Genomic DNA, 22,953 nt, shown 5'->3' with positions numbered 1-22,953 from the left:
CATACAAGTAGTATCGTTGCTTTGCTTCAACTCCCTTTGTGTTTGTTTTTCACTCATTCACAGTATTCACCATGTTTCTGTTTCCAGCGTGTTACTTTACACACATTCAGTATTCATAAACAAGGTTTGTACTCGCAGCGTGTTACGTCACACACATTCAGTATTCATAAGCAATGTTTGTACTCCCAGCGTGTTACGTCACACACATTCAGTATTCATAAGCAATGTTTGTACTCCCAGCGTGTTACGTCACACACAGATAATACTTCGTAATGTCTTATATACCACCTGGTATACTTGAGGCAGAATTATGCATGTTTCATAAAGCTTTCCGTTATCCACAAGGAACAGCCTTACAACACCCACACAGAAGCGTGCTATCTCTCAGGGTTTCAATACACTCGGTAAATTCTCAAGCCGAGAAACAAGTAAACGCTGGTGTCACCGACACCCTTACCGCACTTCAAAGGTAACCCGGGTCCGATTCCAAGCCTCAGGATCGCTGACCCGATCAGGATAATCTGCGGCGTCTTCCACGACGACGCCGGCTTACATAGCCTGCTGGGAGTTTTCCCCGTCACTTCCGATGCGTGCGGGACGTGGCGCTCGGGCTTATGGGAGCGGTAGTTTCTTTGGTGGCGCGTGTGGATTTCGACCTGTCTCTTCCTCCCAGCCCGACTGCAACTGCCATAAGACGGCGAAACAGGTCCCCCAGCTCGCCTCCTTCGGCTGCGAGACGTGTAAAGCGGGGGGCAGTAGTCAGGTGCGTGACAGCACATCCCTCTTCCCCCAACCGCTTACACGGACCAGGTTTGTTGGGATATTTAGCATGCAAGGCCTTAACTCTCCTTGGAGCGTGCATTCTGGCCTCTGGTTCCCATGAATTCTCTTCTTCTCTGTATCCTTTCCAGGACACCAAATACCATAGTTTGGAACCTCTCATTTTGGAATCCACTATCGCGCAGACCTCGTACTCTGGCTCGTTGTTTACCCATATGGGACTTGGTTTCTTCTTCTCCGGTGTATAAGAGGGCTTCAAGAGGGATACATGAAAAACAGGATGTATTTTCATGGTGTTTGGAAGTGCCAATATCATGGCAACAGGCGAGATAACCTTTTTTATCCTGTAAGGGCCAATGAATCGTGGATTAAATATGCTATATTTGCGGAAACTAATGTTTCTCTTGGAGAGCCATACCACGTCCCCCACCTGATATGCGGGATTTGGTTGGCGGTGTCGATCGGCCACCGCCTTATACTTGACTTTGGCTTCTTTCAGGTTTTTGTAGGTTTGTTTCAAGGTGTGTTGTATGTGGGTTATTCTTTTCTGTGCTTCCGGCACCTGTAGGTTGACTGCTGGATGGGTCAAGGGTATAATCCGGGGATGGAAACCGTAACTACTGTAGAACGGAGCTGTTCTCGTGGATTGGTGTTTTGCGCTGTTATACGCAACTTCGGCTAAACATAGGAGCTGCACCCACTCGTCTGAGTTATGAGCTACGTAACATCTTAGATATTGTTTTAACGTTTGATTTAGTCGTTTTGTTTGCCCGTCTGATTGCGGGTGAAAACTGGTTGATTTGGAAGACTTCATGTGAAGAGCCTTACACCATGCGGTCCAAAACCTAGCTGTGAACTGGGGGCCCCTATCAGTAATAATAGTAGTCGGGAGTCCATGTAACCTAAAGACATTTTGCATCAGCAACCGTGACAGTTGTCCCGAGGTTGGTTCCTGGGCACAGGCAATGAAATGCCCCAGTTTCGTAAGGCTATCCACCACCACCAGGATGGCTGTGCAGCCTTTATCTTTGGGGAGTCCCACCACAAAATCCAACGAAATAGTATCCCAAGGCACCAGCGGGGTAGGAAGGGGTTGCAGCAACCCTTGTGTTTTCCCATGTTCTGCTTTAGACTGTGCACATGTTTCGCACTTGTGAATCATATCACGGACTTCTGTTTCCATCAAAGGCCACCAAAACTGGCGTCGTATTCTGTCAAGAGTTTTTTCTATTCCGGTATGCCCTGCACTGTGATAGGCATGACACCAGTGAAACACCTCTTTTCGTAAGGCCACAGTAGGTACTAACAGCTGTTTACCCTTCACCAATAGTCCTTTAACCAGGGTCCATTGGGTATGTGTCTTTATCCAGTCCTTCCAGTAATGCTTTTGCACCCCTTTTGCTACTCTCTGTAGGAAGGAATCGGTTTGTAGCAGCCCGATTACTTGTTGTGGCCTTGAATGGAATGTGTCGTCTCAACCATGCCTCCAGGGACCGTTTCTTGTCTAGACAGAGCGTCGGCCTTTTTATTTTCGGTTCCTGGTCGATAGGTCAACATGAAGCTGTACTCCAAAAAGAAGAGCATCCATCTGAGTTGTCTGGGAGAGAGCATTCTAGTGGATCTCATAAACTGTAGATTCCTGTGGTCTGTATACACGGTTACCACATGTTTAGCCCCCATCAATAAGTGTCTCCAGTCGCTGAAGGCTGCCTTGATAGCTAGAAGTTCCTTTTCGGCGACCGTGTATCTACCTTCGGCCTCGTTCAGTTTTCTGGACATATAAGCAACCGGATGCAATCGACCGGTGTCCTCTTTTCTTTGGGATATTATGGCCCCTATAGCCACGTCTTATGCGTCGGCTTCCACAATGTATGGCTTTTCCGGATCGGGGTGAGCCAAAATGGGGGCTGTTGTGAAGGTTTGTTTCAGGGTTTGGAACGAAGCTTCAGCTTTGTCATCCCAGCTAAAAGGGTTCTTCTTTCGCAGGAGTTTAGTGATCGGGGCCACTATGTAAGAAAAGTGACTTATGAATCGCCTCTAAAAGTTCGCGAATCCTAGAAAAAACTGTATGTCTTTAACATTGGTGGGTCTGGGCCATTCCTTTATGGCCAGGATCTTGCGCTCTGACATTTCCTGGCCTCCTGGAGATAGCATTACCCCCAGAAATTCCATCTTTTGCATGTGAAATTCACATTTGCTGAGTTTGCAATACAGCTTATTTTTTCTCAAGGCGTCGAACACCTGCTTCACATGACGTACATGGTCACCAACAGAAGAAGAATAGATCAAAATGTCATCTATGTACGCCACTACAAAGCGATCTAAGAACTCCCGCAAGACTTCATTTACAAAATACTGAAAAGCTGCGGGGGCATTACATAGTCCAAAAGGCATTACTGTATATTCATACAGTACATACCTGGTACGGAAGGCGGTCTTCCATTCATCGCCTTCTCTTACTCGTACCAGGTGATACGCCCCTTTCAAATCCAACCTGGTGAATATGATGGCCGTTTTGACTTGTTCTAACAAAACAGGGATCAACGGCAAAGGGTATCTGTTCTTTATCGTAACATTGTTTAGGGCTCTATAGTCTATGCATGCCCTTTTTTCACCAGTAGCCTTGGGAATAAGAAAAAGAGGAGATGCGGCAGGGGATTTGGATGGGCGTATGAACCCGTTCTCCAAATATTTATCGATGTACTCTCTAAGATGTGTGTTTTCTGGTTCAGTTAAGGCATACAGCCTACCACAGGGAATGACTGCCCCTGGCACCAAATCGATTTGGCAGTCGTAATGCCTATGTGGGGGGAGAGAGAGTCTGCCTTTTTCTCACAGAACACGTCTCTGTATTCTGCGTAACAGTCTGGTAAGGCTACATCGGTTTCTGCTGCCATGGCTATGTCGTGAACTAGACCCATACCCTGCCCGGGGGGGGGGGAATTTGCAAGCATCCGTGCTCATGACACCAGGGACTACGGAATTCCAAGGTTCTTTTTACCCAATCAACCGTGGGATTGTGTTGTACCAACCACGGTAACCCCAATATGACACTGTATTGTGGGGCCTGATTCACATTAAACCGTACGGTTTCGAGATGTACTTTCCCACAACCCATTAACAAAGGCTCGGTGTGGTATCGAACAGGACCAGTGCTTAACTCTGTCCCATCTACCGTGAGTACCTCCTCAGGGTTATCCTTAGCCACTAAGTCTAATCCCAATTCTGTGACCACCCTTCCATCTACGAAAAGCCCTGTGGCTCCGGAGTCTATCATGGCTTCTAATTCTTGCCATCCATTCGCTGTCTTCAACTGAACAGGGATAAAAAAATGATAGGATGAACGGCTGATTCGAGGTTGAAGAGAAGGGACAGTCATACCACCCAAAGATTCCCTTACGAAATGGCCTTTCTTGCCACAATACATGCACATGCCATTTTTTCTCTTGGTTTTTCGCTCAGTTTGACTCAAGGGAGCGCGTATCACGCCTATCTCCATGGGTTCAACTGACGAATTTGAGAAGGCTCCTGGGGTTCTGGATTTATCAAAACGAGGTGAGGGCCTTTCCGTCCTCCTTCTGTCCCCCTCACGTTCTCCCATTCTATAATCCAACCTTAACGTTAGATTGATAAGATCGACACATTGCGATGGCTGAGGGTCAATCTGGGCTAAGACATCTTTCATTTCGTCTCTTAAGCCTTGACAGAAAAGGGCCGCCCTTTTTTCCTCGGGCCACTGGGTTTCTGCCACTAGGTGCTGAAAGGAGTTAATATACACCACTAACTCTTTATTGCCCTGCTTTAACTCTAGTAACTCCGTGTCTACCGAAAAGGACGCAGCCCTGCGGGAAGGAAAGGATGGGGACAGCGGGGAGGGAGACCTGTGAATATAAAGGAGATATTCAAACCAATTTGTACATACACCTTTACATAAACATCAACCTTTATGGAAGACCCTTTCTGTCTAAGATACCTGTAAAGAAAAGTAACTTCCGTCTATGTTCTATTTAGGAAGGTTGATGCAGGCGTCTCAACGATCCCCCAGAATTTACCATGGGAGTGTGCACATCACTGATTTTATAATGTACACGATGGGCTTACTAAAAATAGAAACAACGTTCAGACTTCTACACAATAGGAACCCCGAAACTCTTTCAATCGTAGTTCAGCACCCCCTCATACCCACCATGCTCTTGGTTAGTTCGGGCTTCACAAGGGAGAAAGGTGTAACTTCCACCTCTCACTGTTCCCCCCTGCTATAAGACGGGCAACAAAACACACGCCACTCTGGTTAACACAATTAATGGGTACAGCACTGCACTTTGATTGACGGCGTGTTTAGCGTTTTATGCACACCCATACAAGTAGTATTGTTGCTTTGCTTTAACTCACTTCGTGTTTGTTTTCCACTCATTCACAGTATTCACCATGTCTCTGTTTCCAGCATGTTACTTTACACACATTCAGTATTCAGAAACAAGGTTTGTACTCCCAGCGTGTTACGTCACACACATTCAGTATTCATAAGCAATGTTTGTACTCCCAGCGTGTTACGTCACACACAGATAATACTCCGTAATGTCTTATATACCACCTGGTATACTTGAGGCAGAATTATGCATGTTTCATAAAGCTTTCCGTTATCCACAAGTAACGGCCTTACAACACGCACACAGAAGCGCGCTATCTCTCAGGGTTTCAATACATTCGGTAAATTCTCAAGCTGGCAAACAAGTAAACGCTGGTGTCACCGACACCCTTACCGCACTTCAAAGGTAACCCGGGTCCGCTTCTAAGCCTCAGGATCGCTGACCCGATCAGGATAATCTGCGGCGTCTTCCACGACGACGACGGCGACGGCTTACATAGCCTGCTGGGAGTTTTCCCCGTCACTTCCGAAGTGTGCGGGACGTGGCGCTCGGGCTTATGGGAGCGGTAGTTTCTTTGGTGGCGCGTGTGGATTTCGACCTGTCTCTTCCTCCCAGCCCGACTGCAACTGCCGTAAGACGGTGAAACAGGTTCCCAGCTCGCCTCCTTCGGCTGCGAGTCGTGTATAGCGGGGGCAGGAGCCAGGTACGTGACAATGTCATCAGTGATGTCATTTCAGATGTCACTGACCATGTCATGAATGATGTAATATGTGACATCATCAGCAGTGCATTGAGGGGGCGCGAGTTATAGTTAGCTGAACTAACTATAACGGCGGAATTTCTCTGGTTTTGTACGAGTGAAATGCCCAACTAACTATAAAGTCACTGACACCTATGGTTTTTTCAGTGAATTTCAAAGGTTTTTAAATGCTAATTTCTAACTATAACATACCAGTCGCATTTCCAGAGTGGTGGAGAAAGGTGAGCGTGGCCTCTGAAACACCTCTTAGCAATACCACTGTGTGGGATTTACAGGAGGTAACAGGAGGAGTAGTTAGCCCCCAACGTCAACATTGGTGGCCAACTATCCCTTTTATTACCACCAGTAAGTCCCACACAGCAGGATTGCTAACTTCTTATATCAGGTCCGGCCCCCTTCCTGCACCACTGTGCAAACTGGAGGTTTGCACAGTGTAAGTTGGGGGATTAAATCCCCTTGAATCCTGAGGGTCCCTGTGGACCAACCAGCCCACCAGGTGCCTCCAGAAAGGGGCACAGAGCTGCTTTGCAGAGAGGTGGTCCAACACCACGCTCCTTTTTACATCTCTCTGCAACGCAGCTCTGTGGCGCTTACTGGAGGTACCTGGTGGGCTACTTGGACCCAAGGGACCCTCAGGATTCAAGGGGAATTAATCGCTCAACTTACAATGCACCACAGGGCCCGTCTGCACAGTGGTGAAGGAAGGGGACGGGGCCTGATGTGACAAGTGTGCAACCGCTCCCCGTGGTGCGTTTTAGGTTGGAGGATTAAGTCCCCTTTAATCTTGAGGCTCCCTGGGGGCCAACTAGCCCCAGAACTGCGTTGCAGAGAGTTGGTCCGAGGCCATGCCCCTTTTTACACCTCTCTGCAAAGCAAATCTGTTGTGTTTACTGGAGGTATCTGGTGGGCTAGTTTGCCCCCAGGGACCCTCAGGATTCAACGGGACTTAATCCCCCAACTTAAAATGCACCACGGAGCGCATTTGCACAGTGGTGAAGGGAGGGAACGTGCCTGATGTGGCTTAGGGAAAAGCAGCAAGACCAGTTGAACTTTACCTGCAAAGCTGGTGAAAGTATTTTTTAGAAAAAGAGGTCCAGATTCAATGGCTCTTTTGAGCAGTGGGGAAATGTTCCCTTTGTACATAGGTTACTCGGTAGACTTCTCAATCAGAACCCATACTCCCTACTTGCCATTTCTCACAAGCGTCCCCTTGCATTGTGCCCTGCTAATTATGTCACCAGCGCCCCAACGAGGTACTCATGGGTGAGCCCCATGCCTTCATCCACGGGCTCATAGATTCTGCATTAGGCCCAGTCCCACCTCGTATGCAGTTCCTCACCCCCCTCATTCCTTTTTTTTGTCCACATATGCCTTCATTTCCTACTGAAATCTCTGACCTTCCTCCTTATTTATATAAAGGAGAAACCAGCCCTGGCTGAAGGAAACGGAGAAAACAGTTTTCTGAGCAAAGCAGGGAGGAGAAGAATTGACTGCCATGTCGAGTACCCCAAGGCTGCATTCATCGGACAGAAGGGTAATGATAACATCAACCTATACCGGTTCTATGGCAACGTTTGTCCTTTCATTTGAAACCAACTGTTCAGGGGTACAATAGCGTGTTCACCTTATTTATTGCCATGCAATTTTTCTCTATCTCATAACATATAAGACTGAATTAAGCCATTCTGCTTTGGATGGGCCAGTCGGAAGAACCCAATATCTACATATCAGCCTCCGTCCCAATAATATTAAGAAAAATAGTAACTTATTGTCCGAATTCAGCTTACCTCCAGTCCCAGGTATCAATCCAAAAATAATAAGTTCAAGGCTTACCTCGAGTTGTGTGTGCAAGAGATCTGATACAAACTTACACACATCCTTCCAAAAACAGTGAATAGTGGGGCATCTGAAAATCATATGAACATCATCGGCATCAATAAGGCCGCACTCCTTACAGCTGGCTCCATTCGACCTCTTCAGTCTCGAGAGCTTTCTTGGGGACCAAAAAGCTCTATAGAGACAAAACAATGATTTTGCCTAAGATACGCTAGCTTAATCACCTTGTACAATAACTGAAAGGATACTTGTCATAGGAGTTCCACATTTGCAGGCAGAATTACTCCACCCTAGAGCTGTATTGATTTGTTGTCACCTTCATCTTGAATATCCATAATTATCTCGTACCAGGTTGCAACCACCTTCTTTTGTTGGCTGTTGGTTATTAGATGTTCTTCCAGTTCATTGGTCCCCCCTTGAATTTCCATCACTGACTGAGCGCAACTTTGTAACTGTAAAAATTTAAACTTGGACACTGACATCTCAGTCCACTGTTGGAACTGGGCCCACAAACACAACTGCCCTTTTGAAAAATCTGACCCCACTCTAGAATTCTGGTGACCCCAGGGAGTCCCATAGTGGGGCATACTTGCTATAATAAGGGAACTTTGTTACGTGTCAAATCCGTGCCCACAGTTGAGCGGCTGCCAGTAGCACCTTTAATGTGATCTTCTTAAAAATGTTCTGGTGCCCAAATATAAACATAAAACAATGCTGACCTTTTCCCACCTCCTCAAGCAGGGTCTCCCATAACATTGTACTGTCTGCTCCAACATTATCTGATAAGAGAAATCTGACATTTTTAATAAGAAAACCCAGGCATATAATTGGAAGTCTGGGAGCGCAAGACCCCCCTTTTCATATTTTTTCAGCAACTTTCTTCTTGCGATTCTTCTCCCCTTCTCAGCCCAGATGAAGAAGTCTACACTACTGTGGAGCTGTTTAAACCATGGAAAAGTAAATCTGGGGAGAATTGACATTTTAACTAGATTGGTTCTGCCAAATATTGTTAATGGAAGATGAGCCCAAGCGGTTATCAACCTATTGGTTTCAACCATCGCTTTCCTGAAATTTACTTCCACCAGTTTGTCTAATGAGTGGGTACCTTTATTCTTAAGTATTTGATCTCATCTTTTATCCGCACATGATTCTCTTCCATATTCCACATCATTACCTCTGTTTTATTCAGATTCGCCTAGTAACCTGCAAACATCCCAAATTCTGTTATTAGACGTTCGAGACTCGCTACTGCTGATGATAGGTTTTGTGTGTGGATCATAATGTTGTCTGCATAAAGAGATAATTTTTTCTGCCAAACCCCCCACACAAAGGGAGTAATTTGTTGCTCCAGCTTAATTTTTTCTGCAAATGGTTCGATGTATAAATTGAACAAAAGCGGGGAAAGGGGGCAACCCTGTCTGGTTCCCCTAGTGATCATAAAACTAGGGGTTGAATTGCCATTCACCAAGATCCTTGCAGCAGGGGCCCTATATACCCCCTGTATAGCTCTACAGAATCTATTACCCAGATTATAACGGTTCAGCATAAAATACAGAAATAGCCAATTCACTCTGTCAAAAGCTTTGGAAGCATCTAGCGTGATAATAGCTAATGGGATCTTATATTCCACCGGCATATTCATTGAACCAATGAGTTCATAACTTAATTGATGTATGTATCTACCTTTCATGAACACCTTTTGGTCTTCTGTTACTAGCTTTCTGCTCACTTTGCCTGATCTCGGGGCAAGCACAGAAGCGTAAAGTTTATAGTCATAATTTAAAAGGGAAATTGGCCTGCATGCATCAGAAGCATTCGGATTTTTCCCTGGTTTTAAGAGTAAGGAAACAACTGCTTCCTCCTAGAATTTTGGTAGAGCTACTCCATCCTCCCAGATCTCTGTAAATAAATCTGTCAGCACTGGACACAAGTGGTCTTTTAGGTTTTTGAAGAACTCATTAGGAAGACCATCCGGCCCTGCTGCTTTATTCTTTTTCCCTTTTTTCATAGCTGCATAGAGCTCATTCTGCTTCATATTATCCTCTAAAAATTACTTTTCCTCCCTAGAGAATTACTCTACTTACTGATTCTCAAACCACCTACTAAATAGGGCTTCTGACACACACAGATTCTCGGTGTATAATTCCCCACAAAAGTCTACAAAAGCACATCCAATCTCCTGTCTCGGACTTAAAATGTTCCCTGTTTCTCTACAAGTAATCTTGCTTATATCGTTCTTTGCAACTTCTGCTTTTGCCTTACAGGCCAGAAGTTTCTCGGCACTTTCACTGTATTTATTGTGTGCTTGTTTAGTAGCTTCTCACCGCTATCACACTCTAGCTTCTAGTATGGCAGAGAAGGAATGCTTATATTCAGAAATCTCCTCATGCCCATTTTTATTTAGGTCTCACTCCCATGATGATTCTCTGCACTTTGACTCAAGTGTCTCAAACATCTGTTCCAGCTCTTCAATTTTACTCCTATAGACGTTCCTCTTTTGCGCTGCAATTCTAATCAGAACCCCTCTAATAAATGCCTTGTATGTGTCCCACACAACATTTTTAGGCGCCATGTCTTTATTTAAATTTAAAAAAACTCACCTGTCCTCTTCATTAGGGTGTCTAACACTACCTGGTCATTTAATAATGATCTGTCTAGTGTCCATCTTCTTTCTTGTCTTTCCTTCTCCACCTTTATTTCTAATGCCAAAGCTGCATGGTCGTACAAGTGAGCGGGAACATGACTAATGTTCCTGACCCCTATGTCGAAGAATTTGTCTATTAAAAAGAAGTCAATCCTAGAGCGATTTTTATATTTTAAATTATGAAAAGTAAACTGCATTTCGGTGCTATGCCTAACTTGCCAAATATCACACAGACCAGACTGTTTTATAAAGGATTTAACATAGCCTTGCATTTTAGGATTGAATCTTGCTCGACTATTATTAGACCTATCCAGCTGGTAATCCATTACAACATTAAAATCACCAGACCAAATAATTGAGTATTAAAATTGCAGAAGCTCTGAGGCCAGAGCTTGTAGGGGCTCTGTATCATCAAAATTTGGTCCATAGTACCCTACCAAGGTATAGTGTTTACCCAGTATTTTCATGACAGCAATAACCCATCGCCCTTTCTTATCTGCTTTTCAATCGACGATAGAAATCTCTGTTTGTTTTTTTATTAATACAAGGACTCCCTTTGTGTGGGAATTTCGGTAGCTAGGGCCCATCTGCCCAATCCACCTCTGTTTTTTCAAAAATATCCAGACATTCCAATCTAGATACGTGGGGCTCCTGAATAATAATTATTTGAGCTGGGGCATCTTTTAAGTATTGTAATATTTTCCTTCACCTAAGGTCAACTCTCAACCCATTAATATTCCAGGACAGGATCTGTATATTAAAATTATTCATTAAATTTTATTGAGAAGACTGCGTAGACTTCCAAACTTTTATGAAACTTAAGGCAATGGGACATTTTTCTTTCCCCCTATGCTTCCAACCCCATGCTTCCTTCACCCTCTCCCTCCCTGGAGAAACCAAACCCTTCTTTCCTTGGATATCCTAGCCATTTGGGCCTGTCTATAAGGGAGGTGAGTGCACCCCATGATGTGTAAAGGAAAAAGGAAAAGAAAAAGGGGCAATAAATAAAGAGTAGAGGTGACAAAAATACAGAACTTATAAATAGTAGCCTCATCAGAGATCCCTGATATCCTAAGGCTGAGAACTCCTGCCACATGCCCAGAACCTATTGTAGTTAGGAATCCTTACGTTTTTCCAGCAAGGCATAAGCCTCCTCATGATCCCTAAAGTTATACATTTTATTTCCTATCATCACTCGTAGAGTGGCTGGAAACTTTAACTGGGCAGTTCCACCTAACTTTTTGAAGTCTCCCATTCTTTTTCCTAGCTCCTATTGCTTGGTTGAGGTTGCATACAATACATCTGATCCGGTGTTGAAAGAGAAACCTTCTCCAGACAGTGGCCCAGCTTCTACTGAGGAGAAACTGACCGGTTTGCCCAAGGCCCGCCTCCATGCACCCTCCGTCCTGAAGTGCCTCTCGCGGGGTCCAATCATCCCACAGTTGGCGCGGACCACACACCGCCACCTCAGCTGCCTTCAACAGTCCTCAACGTGATTCTTCGTGCCATCACCGCCTCCCGGGACGCACTTCTCCAAAACAGACAGGCCTCCGGCAGCGAAAGGGTTCCTACCCGACCCGAGGCCGCCAGCACCGCCGACTCCGTCAGGTAGGCTCTTAACTTTACAGTTTTGCAGCTTTATGAGCCTCGCCAAGCATACCAGAAACAGCAATTTTGCAAGAACTTTTTATAGCCGTACGTGCATTTCTCCTCCTTTCTCTCCTCTCACTCGTACTCTCCCCTCCGACATATGCTCGGGCAGCTGCTATCTGTTCCTCATTCCTTTTTATCCATGATGTTTTCCAGTGGTGGGATGCCCCTTCTGCACAGGCGCCCCCCGTGCCTAGAGGAGGGGCGTCCTTAGTTGCGCCATGTGACGAAGCCCCCTACGGGTCAGCTAAAAAGGGGTGGTGTATTGAGTAAGGAGGGACGGTGATGTCATCAGGGTGCGCAGGAATGCAAGGGGAGTTATATAAGGCTGCGCCATGGAGTATTCAGGCTCTTTGTCCCCTCAGACCTCCAGCAAGCTGCAGAGGCGCGGTGTTAACCACCCACCCACCCGGCAGAAGAACAAGGCTTCGTGGCAGAGCACTGACAGTTAACAACAAAGTGGGATGCACAACAAGAGAAGTACAGAGACTGGATGGACTCCAGGAGGGGGTAGGATCCACAGGTGCTGAGGGTAGTGGAAAAGGAGGACTGACCTGACGGTAGTCCTGGACTCTACTGCCCTAACCCGCAACGTATGGACTGAGTAGAACTTTGGGGAGGCTGCCTGTGTTCAGGCACCCCGGTGGGCCGGTGCGTTATGCGGTGCCCTGGATTGCAAGTAATGCAGCTGTTTGCTGTGTGCGTTGGGGCCTGACGGCACAATGTGCGCAGCTGAGTGGAGAGCTTGGCGTGATGGATGAGTCGGTCAAGTTCCATTGTAAGGCCAAGCTCAAGTGCAGGTGTAATGTTGTGCCTAATTTTTTTACTGCCTATGATGTGTTGTTGCCGCTAAAGCGTACGGCCAAAACTGAAATTCAAGTAATGTCGTGTCTGATTTACTTAATGCCTTTGACAGGTTGATGCGGCTAAAGCATGATGCTGTGAATAATTGTATATATCCAAACAGGATGGTCTTCTCCTATTGGTCTGTGAAGAATTACCTGGTTTGATGTGAATAAAAGGCTACGCCCTAGACAACATGCTTTGACTCTGCGAGTTCTTGGGCTTAGTGGGGTAGAAAATGTTAAAAAATGGAGAAGGGTGAATGTCACATTGTGCGCATACTATTCACACGCAGGACATTCTGTGGCTGGAAAAATAGCCCAGCTGTGCTGATGGTCAGTGAGGAATCTTGCTGTGGCGAAATCAGTTAACTATGCTTGGCTTTGCCAAAGTAAAGTTTCCCCAAATATGACTGACTTGGTGTGCGAAAGTAAAAGTCTGCTCTTCAAATATACAGTATATATATATGTTTTCAGGGGATTTAAAACTGTTTATATGGTATTGACTTTGAACCTCAATCAAAAGGATATAGAGTGCAGTTGTTTTATCATTTAAAATGCTCCCTGTTTGATGGAGTGCTGTGCAGCAACTCACTGATACTTAAGCAAAGCACTTTCTTTAATGATGTATGGCCAGATAAGTTCCAGGAATAGAAACCAGAAATTCAGATGGCCACGTTTTCCAGCATGTTCGACCTACACATTGTCTCAGATGTATTCATGAAACGGCTGAGGGTCCATATCAACCTCCACCACGTCACACATTTCTATTTGAGACTCCATGTTTCCACTCCATGTGCTGCTCTTATAAGTGCATTTAGCTGCTCTGGCTTTGAGTTCTATCTCTGGTATAAAAATAAAGAGTGAACGCTGATGAGTTTGAGACTATAGCTAATAATTGTCTTCCACTTTTTGTGATGGAATTGACCCGACTTTGTTTTAGCACCAGAAGCGCTTGACTTTAAAGTTGTGAGGCCGCGTTGCTTTTTCTTACGCGGTGTACCAGTGCAATTTGCTACTTTGACAAGACCCGTGGTATAGTGCAATCTAGTCTGCTGCACACTAATCACAATACTAGTTCCATTACCTTTATAAGGACCAGCGCCACCTCCTTGTAGGGCCACATCATGTACCACTCTGAAGGTGCTGAGTGTCCCTCTTGACTGAAAGCAACAGTAAGTCACTCTAGGGCATAGTTACTTATAAAATGACAGAGCGCAGCGTTAGCCTCCTTGGCTTAACACGGCGCTCCACCACTTCTGAAACGCAGGGCTGCATCATATTCACAAGAATATAGTGCATATGGTGCAGCCCTGAGTTTCCCCCTGTGCTGGCGCTAAATGTTGCTGCCTAGCGCCGACGCAGTCACCCTTGCGCAGGGGGAGATTGGTTATGAGCAGGAAGGGTCACCTTCCTGCACATAAACAATCAATGGCCTTTTGCTGTTTCTATGTTTGGCTGCACAACGCAGCACACATGGAAACAGCAAAAACAAGGAGAAAATAAACATTTCTCCTGGTTACGCCTGTTTAAGACTAGTCTTAATTTTGGCACTGCCCCATATTTACGCCGCTCTTGTAATTAAAGGACAGCGTCAAAATCAATGGGTGTTGCAGTGCAATGCCCACCATAACACCCATTGTCCACCCCTTTCACGCCAAATAACGAGTGGTGTGTATCTAGAGAACAACCCATGACAGATAAATGTTTTGTGTACTTGTTCTAACCTCATTCCACAACATATCAGATAAGCATCTCGAAACGTCAGACCAGCATTCTCATTCCTTAGTTAGCAAATCTTTACTCTTGCAGGGTAAATGCATTTTCTTTGCCAATATTCCTGTTGCAAAACAAGAAGGAATGATGTGCGTCACAAAATGTAAGCCTATAAGGTGCATGCTTCCTTATGTGTGTGAATGTAGGCTTTCCTTTTTGACACACAGCACTGCGCATTTCCTAAAATAGATTAATATTACCATTTGTTGAGTTAATAAACTGACTAAAAACCTGTGGCATGCATTCAACCAAACACCAATGTTCTTGCATGCAAATGTAGCTACAGAAATACACACACAGCCTCCTTAAGGCAATTCCAGCTTTATTATCTCTCCTTCCTGTCGGAGAAGATCAAGCTAGAACATTCTGTAGCAGTATCGCACCAGAGTACAGTTAAACGTCTGGCTTAGTTCTAGGTGCAAACAAGCATTGTCAAAGCCAATAGGTCTGAGTATTGGCTTTGATTTTTTTTTCTACCTTAAACAGCTGATGGAAATGCACACATATCCACAGCAGCTTTCTAGAATGAGTTTTGAAACATTACAAAGTGCATTAAAAGATGGCCAAGGGGGATGTGTGTGAATCAACAGTGGCCATCTTTGAATGCATTTTGCAAGGTTTTACCAAACACCTTTCAAAGATCGTCGCAACAGATGCACGCACACCCCAGCATCCATCTTTAAATGCATTTGGATTTATTTCAAGAATTCCTATCTTTTTAGAGATGGGGTATGTGGATGCGCATGCCTCTGTGGTAGCCATCTTTGAATGGGGTGTGCTAAAAATATTCAGAAAGGCGTGGCATGCATTTGTGCTCATGTGTGTATGTTGGTGGAGATGTTGAAATACTAAAAAAAAACATTTGAAGATGGTCACCTGCTAATAGCTCAGCAGCTGGCCAAGGACAAGAAGACCCTTTGTGGGGTTAGGGGTAGTGGAGGGGAATAAAAAGAGAGGTATGGGTGAAAAGTGAGGAAAAAGGAGGATCAGAGAGGCAGGGGACACAAAGGTTCATCACTTACAAATCAAGGGCTGGCATCAAAAGTGAAAAGATACTTGAACCAATTAAAATGCTGGAGAGCTGAAAGCTCCTGGGCGGGACAGTCAATAGAATATGTTGAAAAAACATCAACGCAAGAACAGCAAAATGAGATGGGCAGCACAGCCATGCAATCATGAGCAAGGGTCCGACCTAATGCCCACAGACAGCGAAATTTGTGGCTGAGACCTAAGGCTGAGTCAAGCCATTGTGATTCTGCATCCTGCAAACACAACTTTCCAAAATCTTGATTGATTGCTCTTGCTAAAGATTTACACATAGATATAGAATCAAATGTATTGATACATATTTTTCTATTTGGGCCGTACTGATAACTCCTTACAAAAACATGATTCATCTATGAGTCTTGCTACAAATTTATAGATGAGTCAGAGTCGAGTTAGCCATTAGATGTGAACCGACCTTAAGTATTCAAAAGCGTACAAGCTCTATTCGACCCTACTTTAGATTGTATTGCAGTGAAGTAAAATGTCTTATGTTGGTTTATCTCTTTTCAGGCACTTACGCTCTGTTGCCAACATTACCTGCTGTTGGTGGGAATGAAGGTCTGGGAGAAGTCATTGAGGTTGGATGTAATGTCCTTGACCTTAAACCTGGGGACTGGGTCATTCCAGTGGATGCTGGCTTTGGTAAGAATGCTGTCTGAATTTAGCCTAGAACAGTTTTGTAATCAATTAAACATGTACACAAGCATATTTACTTTCAGTTGCTTGCTGCTTTGTAAACCATCTTTGTGGAAACTCAGATTTGTTTTCCTTTACCACAATAGACCTTGGTTGTCAAATGTAACACACACAATCCCACAGTGGCAGTTCACCAATACTTTAAATGTATTGATTGTTCATTTAGGATAGCAAATCATCATACCACTACTAAACCAAGCACAGTAAGGGGTATCTTTATTACTTGCATTCATCTCCCCAATGATGCCCTTCCTCCTACAGGATTCAGTGTTCAGACCCTCTTCAGACACACTTACTTCCAAACACCAACATGAACTCATCATCTGGTGCTGCCATGTCCAGTCTAATAGGGTGAATGGACTGGATGTGTTGTCTGGTTCTCAGGTCCCAGTTTGCAGTATGTTAGACTTTCAACCTGCCTTCTGCTAGGACAGTACATCCCATGTACAAGGCTGGTACCCCGCCCAGATATGATCTTTATTACTTACATCCACATGGGTTCACTTTTCCGAGATTCCTTCTGAATTTGCTGCACTGGCACATTTGTGGCCTCTTTGGCGGGATCTCATACCTGCATGCCACATCATTAAATCGGGATCCTTCAGTAATACACCTTGTGCCCATTGGCAGCTCAAGATCACACAATGCCAGAAAAGCTACTCCTCGGTCACCCTAGGGATAACTATCAATCCCGCACCACAAACCAACATGGATAAAGATATAAATTGCTAGAATGTACTAGTTTATGCTCTTTTTCTTGCATTTCTCCTAAAATAATCCTCTTGGTGTAAACAGAACTTTAACACAGGCATTGAGTTGCATCGCTAAAATTGTCCTCGATTCGAACAGATGGTACTCTTTCCCATCAGAAATTAAATATATCATTCTATTTTGAACACTGGCACCAACAAGTGATTTTTTTATATAAAATCATCAATCTATAACTGGTTCTGCATTTTTTCAGGTTTGATTATTTACAATCCAAATACCACTAATCTACTACTTGGTGGAATTTTATTTGTGATGAGCATAGAATCCATATTGTATCATCTCTCATGCTATTCCAAAGGATTAAGGGCCTGATTTAGGTCTCGGCAGACGGGTTAGTCAGACAAAACTTTGACTGATGTCCCGACCACCGAAATATAAATCCCCTTATGTCTTATGGAATTTATATTTCTGCGAACGGGATATCTGTCACCATTGTGACAGAGTAATCCGTCTGCAGAGATCTAAATCAGGCCCTAAATCTGATTTATACAAGCCACCTTTTACTAACTTTCCCGCTCTGCACTCATATTTCTCCTACTTTCTTTTCTTTCTAATCTCTCCTCTCCTCTGCTATCCCCTAATTTGTTTTTCTGTCTCCCTCTTTTGGTTTCTTTCCTTTTCAACTTTTTCTATAAATCCCCCAAAATGTTCTATTAATTCTCATATTCACACTTGATTATTGCAATCTTAGGGGCTTATTTACAAAGAATTGGTGCAGGGCAGCACCACAAGTCATTTTGCTTCGCTGCCTTACGTCAATTCGTAAGGGCAGAAATGCACTGTGTTTACAAGATAAGGTGCATTCCTGTCCTTTCAGTCAGTGCCAGCGCACCATTAGCAGCCATGCGCCAATGCAGGCACTCTTGCACCATGGTGCAAGGGTGTCTGTGTTGTTGGCGTGATTGTTTTTGTGCAGGAAGGGATCTCTTTATGTTTGCTGTAGAAAGCTTCTCCAATCCAATGTGTATGTCAATACATTGCTGCATCATTTGCGCAACTGTTGGAAATGGCCGTCTCTGCGTCGTCATCCCCAAACCTTTTGCCATCACTCCTCCAATTTTTGCTGAAATCGTTTTTGTTGCCTTTGAGACTCTATACACTTTACCACTGCTAGCCAGTGCTGTGCTAAAGTGTTTGCGGTCTTTGCTTAAAACATGGTAACATTGGCTTATACCCATTTGGCATTCTTTATTTACTTATAAGACCCTAGTAAAGTGCACTACATGTGCCCAGGGTCTGTAACTTAAATTCTACCAGTGGGCCTCCAGCATTGATTGTGCCACTCACTTAAGTAACCCTTTAAACATGTCTCAGGCATGGCATTGCAGATCCTGTGTGTGCAGTTTTAAACTGTGATGTTGACCTGGCAAAATAAACCTTTTGTCAGGCCCAAACCTTCCTTTTTAATACACATAAGTCAACCCTAAGATAGGCCCTGGACAGCCCCAAGGTCTAGTGTATTTAAAACATTAGACAAGTACTTTTACGTATTACATATCCCGGTAGTGAAAAACTCGTACATTTGTTTTTCACTACTGCAAGGCCTATCTCTCCCATAGGATACCATTGGTGTTACCTTATTACATGTTATAACTCTACTTTCCAAATGGGAAGATATGACTGGTTCGTGTTTGATGTTTCTGAAATCCTAGCTTATGGTGAAGCTGGATTTTAAATTACAAGTCTGAAATGGCACTTTTAGAAAGTTGGCATTCTTGCCTTAGCCACTTGGTGCCTGCAGCCTATCTCTGGTCACATGGCTTCTCCCACCATCAAGATTCTGAGCACCAATGTATAAAAGAAGGACCTCAGACCCCACCACTTCAGTACACTTCTAGACCTGTGTTACTCTGCCAGTCAGAAGGTCTGCTGTGCTGCTACAAGGACTGCCTCTTTCCTAGACTGCTACTCTGAAGAAGCTACTGCCTTGCTGTGCTGACTTGCTGCCTACTGCCATGTTGCTTGGGGAGGAAGAACTGGACCTAGAACCCATTGTGAACCCATGACCCCAGAGTGGCTCAAAGGGCTAGTCTGCTGGCCTCCTGATCTGAGCCTCAGGGACATAAAAGACTCCCCAACAGTTCCTGGACCCATCTTCAGCAAGTTCCTGATCCTCAAGAGGGGCCTGGACCTTCAGTGTGGCTCTTGAGCTCTTAAATTCAAGCTTTTTGCCTTTTCATGACTGCAAACAAGCCCGTTTACACCGGAACCGCACCGCTCCCACCAAAAATCACTGCAAGCTGTTGCAAACCTGCCTCTTCACCCAGCAAGTACCTATTGCCTATGGAGGACCAGCAACGCAAAGTACCAGCCCCCCATCCGTGATGCCCAGCCTGCTCCTCGCACCACACTGACCACCAACAGTGACGCTCCCCTTCCTTCCAATAACTTTCTTTAATGCAAAAGGGACACTTGGCACACAATTTGAGAAGGCAAACCTTCAGCGGGGCTTATCTGGACTGTACCTGACCTTCGGTCCACCTCGGTTGCCTGAACTTTTGACTTTGTCCCAGTCCAGCATGACAAGATATTCCCGTTTGGTGCTTTATGTTTTTAGGCACTATTTAACAGTTTATTCTTTAAAAATTAATAACACCGGTTCTACTAATGTGATTTTTCTTGTTTCAGTCTTCTTTTATTTATTAAATTTGGCTCTGTTTTCCTAAACTAGTGTGGGATCTATGTATGTAGTGTTTTAATTGTTTTCCTGTTTGAAGTGTTGCACAAATACTTTACACATTGCCTCTAAGTTAAACCTGACTGCACCGTGTCAAGCTATCAGAGGGTTGAGCACAGGTTAAATTGGAGTTTTGCATGTGCCTTACCCTGACTAGGATTGTGGTTGCTGCTTGACCAACTTTCTCATTTTTAACAAGTACACTTACTGCAGTTAGACATTTTAGAAGAAACTAGATTTTACTTCACTCTAGGAGTTCAGAATGATCGGTGAAATACCTTAAAATTTATCAGACTAGATCATACAGTAAGGGATAACTTTCCAGTTTGCTGCTATTCCCTCATCACATTATCTTCTGTTATTTTCACCGCTAGATCTAGCTCCCACGTGAAATTTGCCTTTAGGTTTTTATTTGTCCTCATGCTATTATTTGAAATTCACATTCCTGATCCCCTGCATCTCTCTAACTCTAACATCCAAGTTTGGGATAACTGGTTCCGCTGGGACAGATGACTAGCATTTGGTACTTCTTGCTTTTGTGGATGCTCATGTTTAGCAGCAGAACCCTAATCAAATACTGCAGTGTCAAATGGATGCTGGACTGCTGTTAATAGAAATGTCAAGTTGGGTTTTTATGGAGTGGGATTAGGAACCAGCCATATGCGGCATCCAGTTGTTTACACTCTGCCTTCCTGAGTAACAGGCTCTCGCTCCTGCAACCCGAGGGCAAGGCTTAAATTAAGGGCCAGCCATGACCTTAAGATAATGTAGTGAGAGACAAGGTACATACACCAGTCTGTAGTGAACACAGGGAATTTAACGATTAAGTGACTGCCATCTCTGCCGTAACTTCTGGCAACAAAACATAAGCCTTATGAACAGGACACTGCCGGAGATAGGTTTAAGGTAAGCAGTGTGTTCTGTGGTTCTCCTATACCATTCACAATGCATGAAATAGAACATGGAACTTTTGCACTAGAGAAGAGAACCATTCCCTCACTCCCACATGCACATCAGCTTCAGGTTTGAATTTGGGTTTCAGTGAATTGTTCTCTTATTCAATCTGTGTAGACTTTTTTTGCAACTGGAAGTTTACCCACCGTCAGCTAAGTACAGGTTTCCTCTGTGTGATTTGGGATAATTGAGAAATGTATTCATTTTGACCTTTTTTCCTAAATGAGATGAGTAAGAAGCAGAACAACCATTCCCGAAAGCTTAACTTTTATCAATTTTAAGACTTTTTATGTTTTGTTTTGATTGAGCCTTTTGTGTTGAAACTTAAGTACTAGGCAGTTTTTTAATGCACACACTGTGCAGAAATATAGTTTGTCCACAAAAAACATAACTGTTCTAAAATCTGAGTGCAAGTATTCGGCCATTCGTGTACGTTGTGTGCCATCTTATTTTTATTTTGTCTTATTTTCTGTACACATATATTGGAAACCGTTCGGTGGCTTATAGTTTATATGTTCTTGTTTGATTTTGTGAAGAATGTTTTCGATCGATTTTGTGTTCAGTTGTGCCAATTTTTCGCCATGATGTCACTAACAGGTTAATTTGCCATATAAAAAATCATTGTCAAGAACCTATACAACTCAATATGGAGCCTTTCCAAAAGGACGCTTCATGCACAGATTCAGGAGAGTTACAGGTACTAATGTAACAGGCATGTTCCAAGTCCACAACAAATGTCTTCTATGCCAGTGGTATTGTTTGAAAGCAAAGTATACCACTCATATCTCCTGAATCACTCACTAGTGTGGTTACATTTTTTTCTCAAGCAATAGTCGTGTTTTCATCATATTTTTTTCTCTTTCCCCATCGGTAATAGACACACTCACATCAAGTAGTCAGTTTGAAGTTGAACATCACCGCACTCTGTGAATGCTTGTTTCTCAAGGAAATGCTTTGTCACCCTAGCTATAAATTTGCATCTCATTCGCATTCATTTCTCACAACCTTTTCAAAATCCTAGGTTGCAAAGAACAATCTTCCTGAAAATATTCAATTGTCCCATAACTGTGCTTGTTTGCTTTTGGTGAATTGAAACTCGCCTGCTTTTCCTTTAGACAGACACAGGAAGCAAGGATTCCAGACACACCATAGATAAAATTCACATGAACACATATTAGTATTCCAACAGCACAAGCACACGCTCCATAAATCTTAACAGGCCCTCCATTTTTTTCATAAATACAGCAAAGGTCAAACTACTCCCAGCGCTTCTTTTTCAGTGAGAGGAAAATTCAAATGAGGCACTCTCTGTAAACCCTTGGCGGGGTGCCTGGAAATGATTATAAGGTCCTTGCTTTCACTGCAACAGGAATAATCATTGTTTACAAGCAAATAAATCCACCATGACAAGACATCATTAAAAACATCAGCAATCTGTCACTGATAAGCAAGCTTTTGACTCTTGTTGGTACACCACTGTAATATATAGCAGCTGGCCTCTGACTTCATGCTATTTGAGCAGGGAAACGCATCATTTAGGTAGCGCCATCTGAAAGAGCCTTTGGAATTAGCGACTAGTGCTTAAATTAGAAGCAATTAACCCTCAGTGGATGCATAAATGTACGAGAGTGTGTTATACAATTATGTGGTAGTTTATGGGGATGGATAATGACCCGTTGCCAGAGCTTCACTTATTCGCAGGCTTTGCTACTATTTGATGTTACTCTCTTTGTGTCTATAATGGTGCTGCAAGTTGCCCACTACTCTGCTGCTTTTTGTGTCTGGCTTGACAGAACGGCTATCTGCCTGACCTTTTGTCTCTACTCGTCCAACAAACTATATGTCCAGTGGGAGTTGGGGGGAGTAAATCAGTGCTTAATTTAAGTTGGTGCTTTCCGGTGCTGAGCACCCGCACTTAATTGTCAACACCAGCACTTAGACAAACCGCGCCACCATGTGGCATACTTCCCTAAAATAGAGAACAGCACAACAGCATTTGTTTGTTGATTCAATATACATTAAAAAGACTAATACCTGTAGCACAAGCCATTCTTATAGCTATGGGGGGCCTAGAATAGTCTTAATGGTCACACTGCTAAGTGTGTTTTGGATGGTAGCTGTGCTGATACTGTTATTGGCAGCGTGATTAG

The 22,953-nt window shown here is 44.0% G+C and overlaps 1 protein-coding gene across 3 annotated transcripts in view; it reads left to right on the top strand.

The window, feature by feature from the left end:
• The window catches only part of LOC146820952 (enoyl-[acyl-carrier-protein] reductase, mitochondrial-like), a 686,021-nt gene that overhangs the window by 337,541 nt on the left and 325,527 nt on the right, over positions 1-22,953 (top strand). For all 3 annotated transcript variants that reach the window (XM_085611823.1, XM_085611825.1, XM_085611822.1), the window contains one exon: positions 16,216-16,347. In XM_085611823.1, coding sequence (XP_085467949.1) covers positions 16,216-16,347 — 132 coding nt within the window. The remainder of the gene's footprint in view (positions 1-16,215; positions 16,348-22,953) is intronic.

This window comes from Triturus cristatus, chromosome 6, assembly GCF_964204655.1.
Source record: "Triturus cristatus chromosome 6, aTriCri1.1, whole genome shotgun sequence".
Lineage (NCBI taxonomy): Eukaryota > Metazoa > Chordata > Amphibia > Caudata > Salamandridae > Triturus > Triturus cristatus.
Note: the sequence above shows the minus strand (reverse complement) of the source record. Positions and strands in the feature narration are given on the sequence as shown.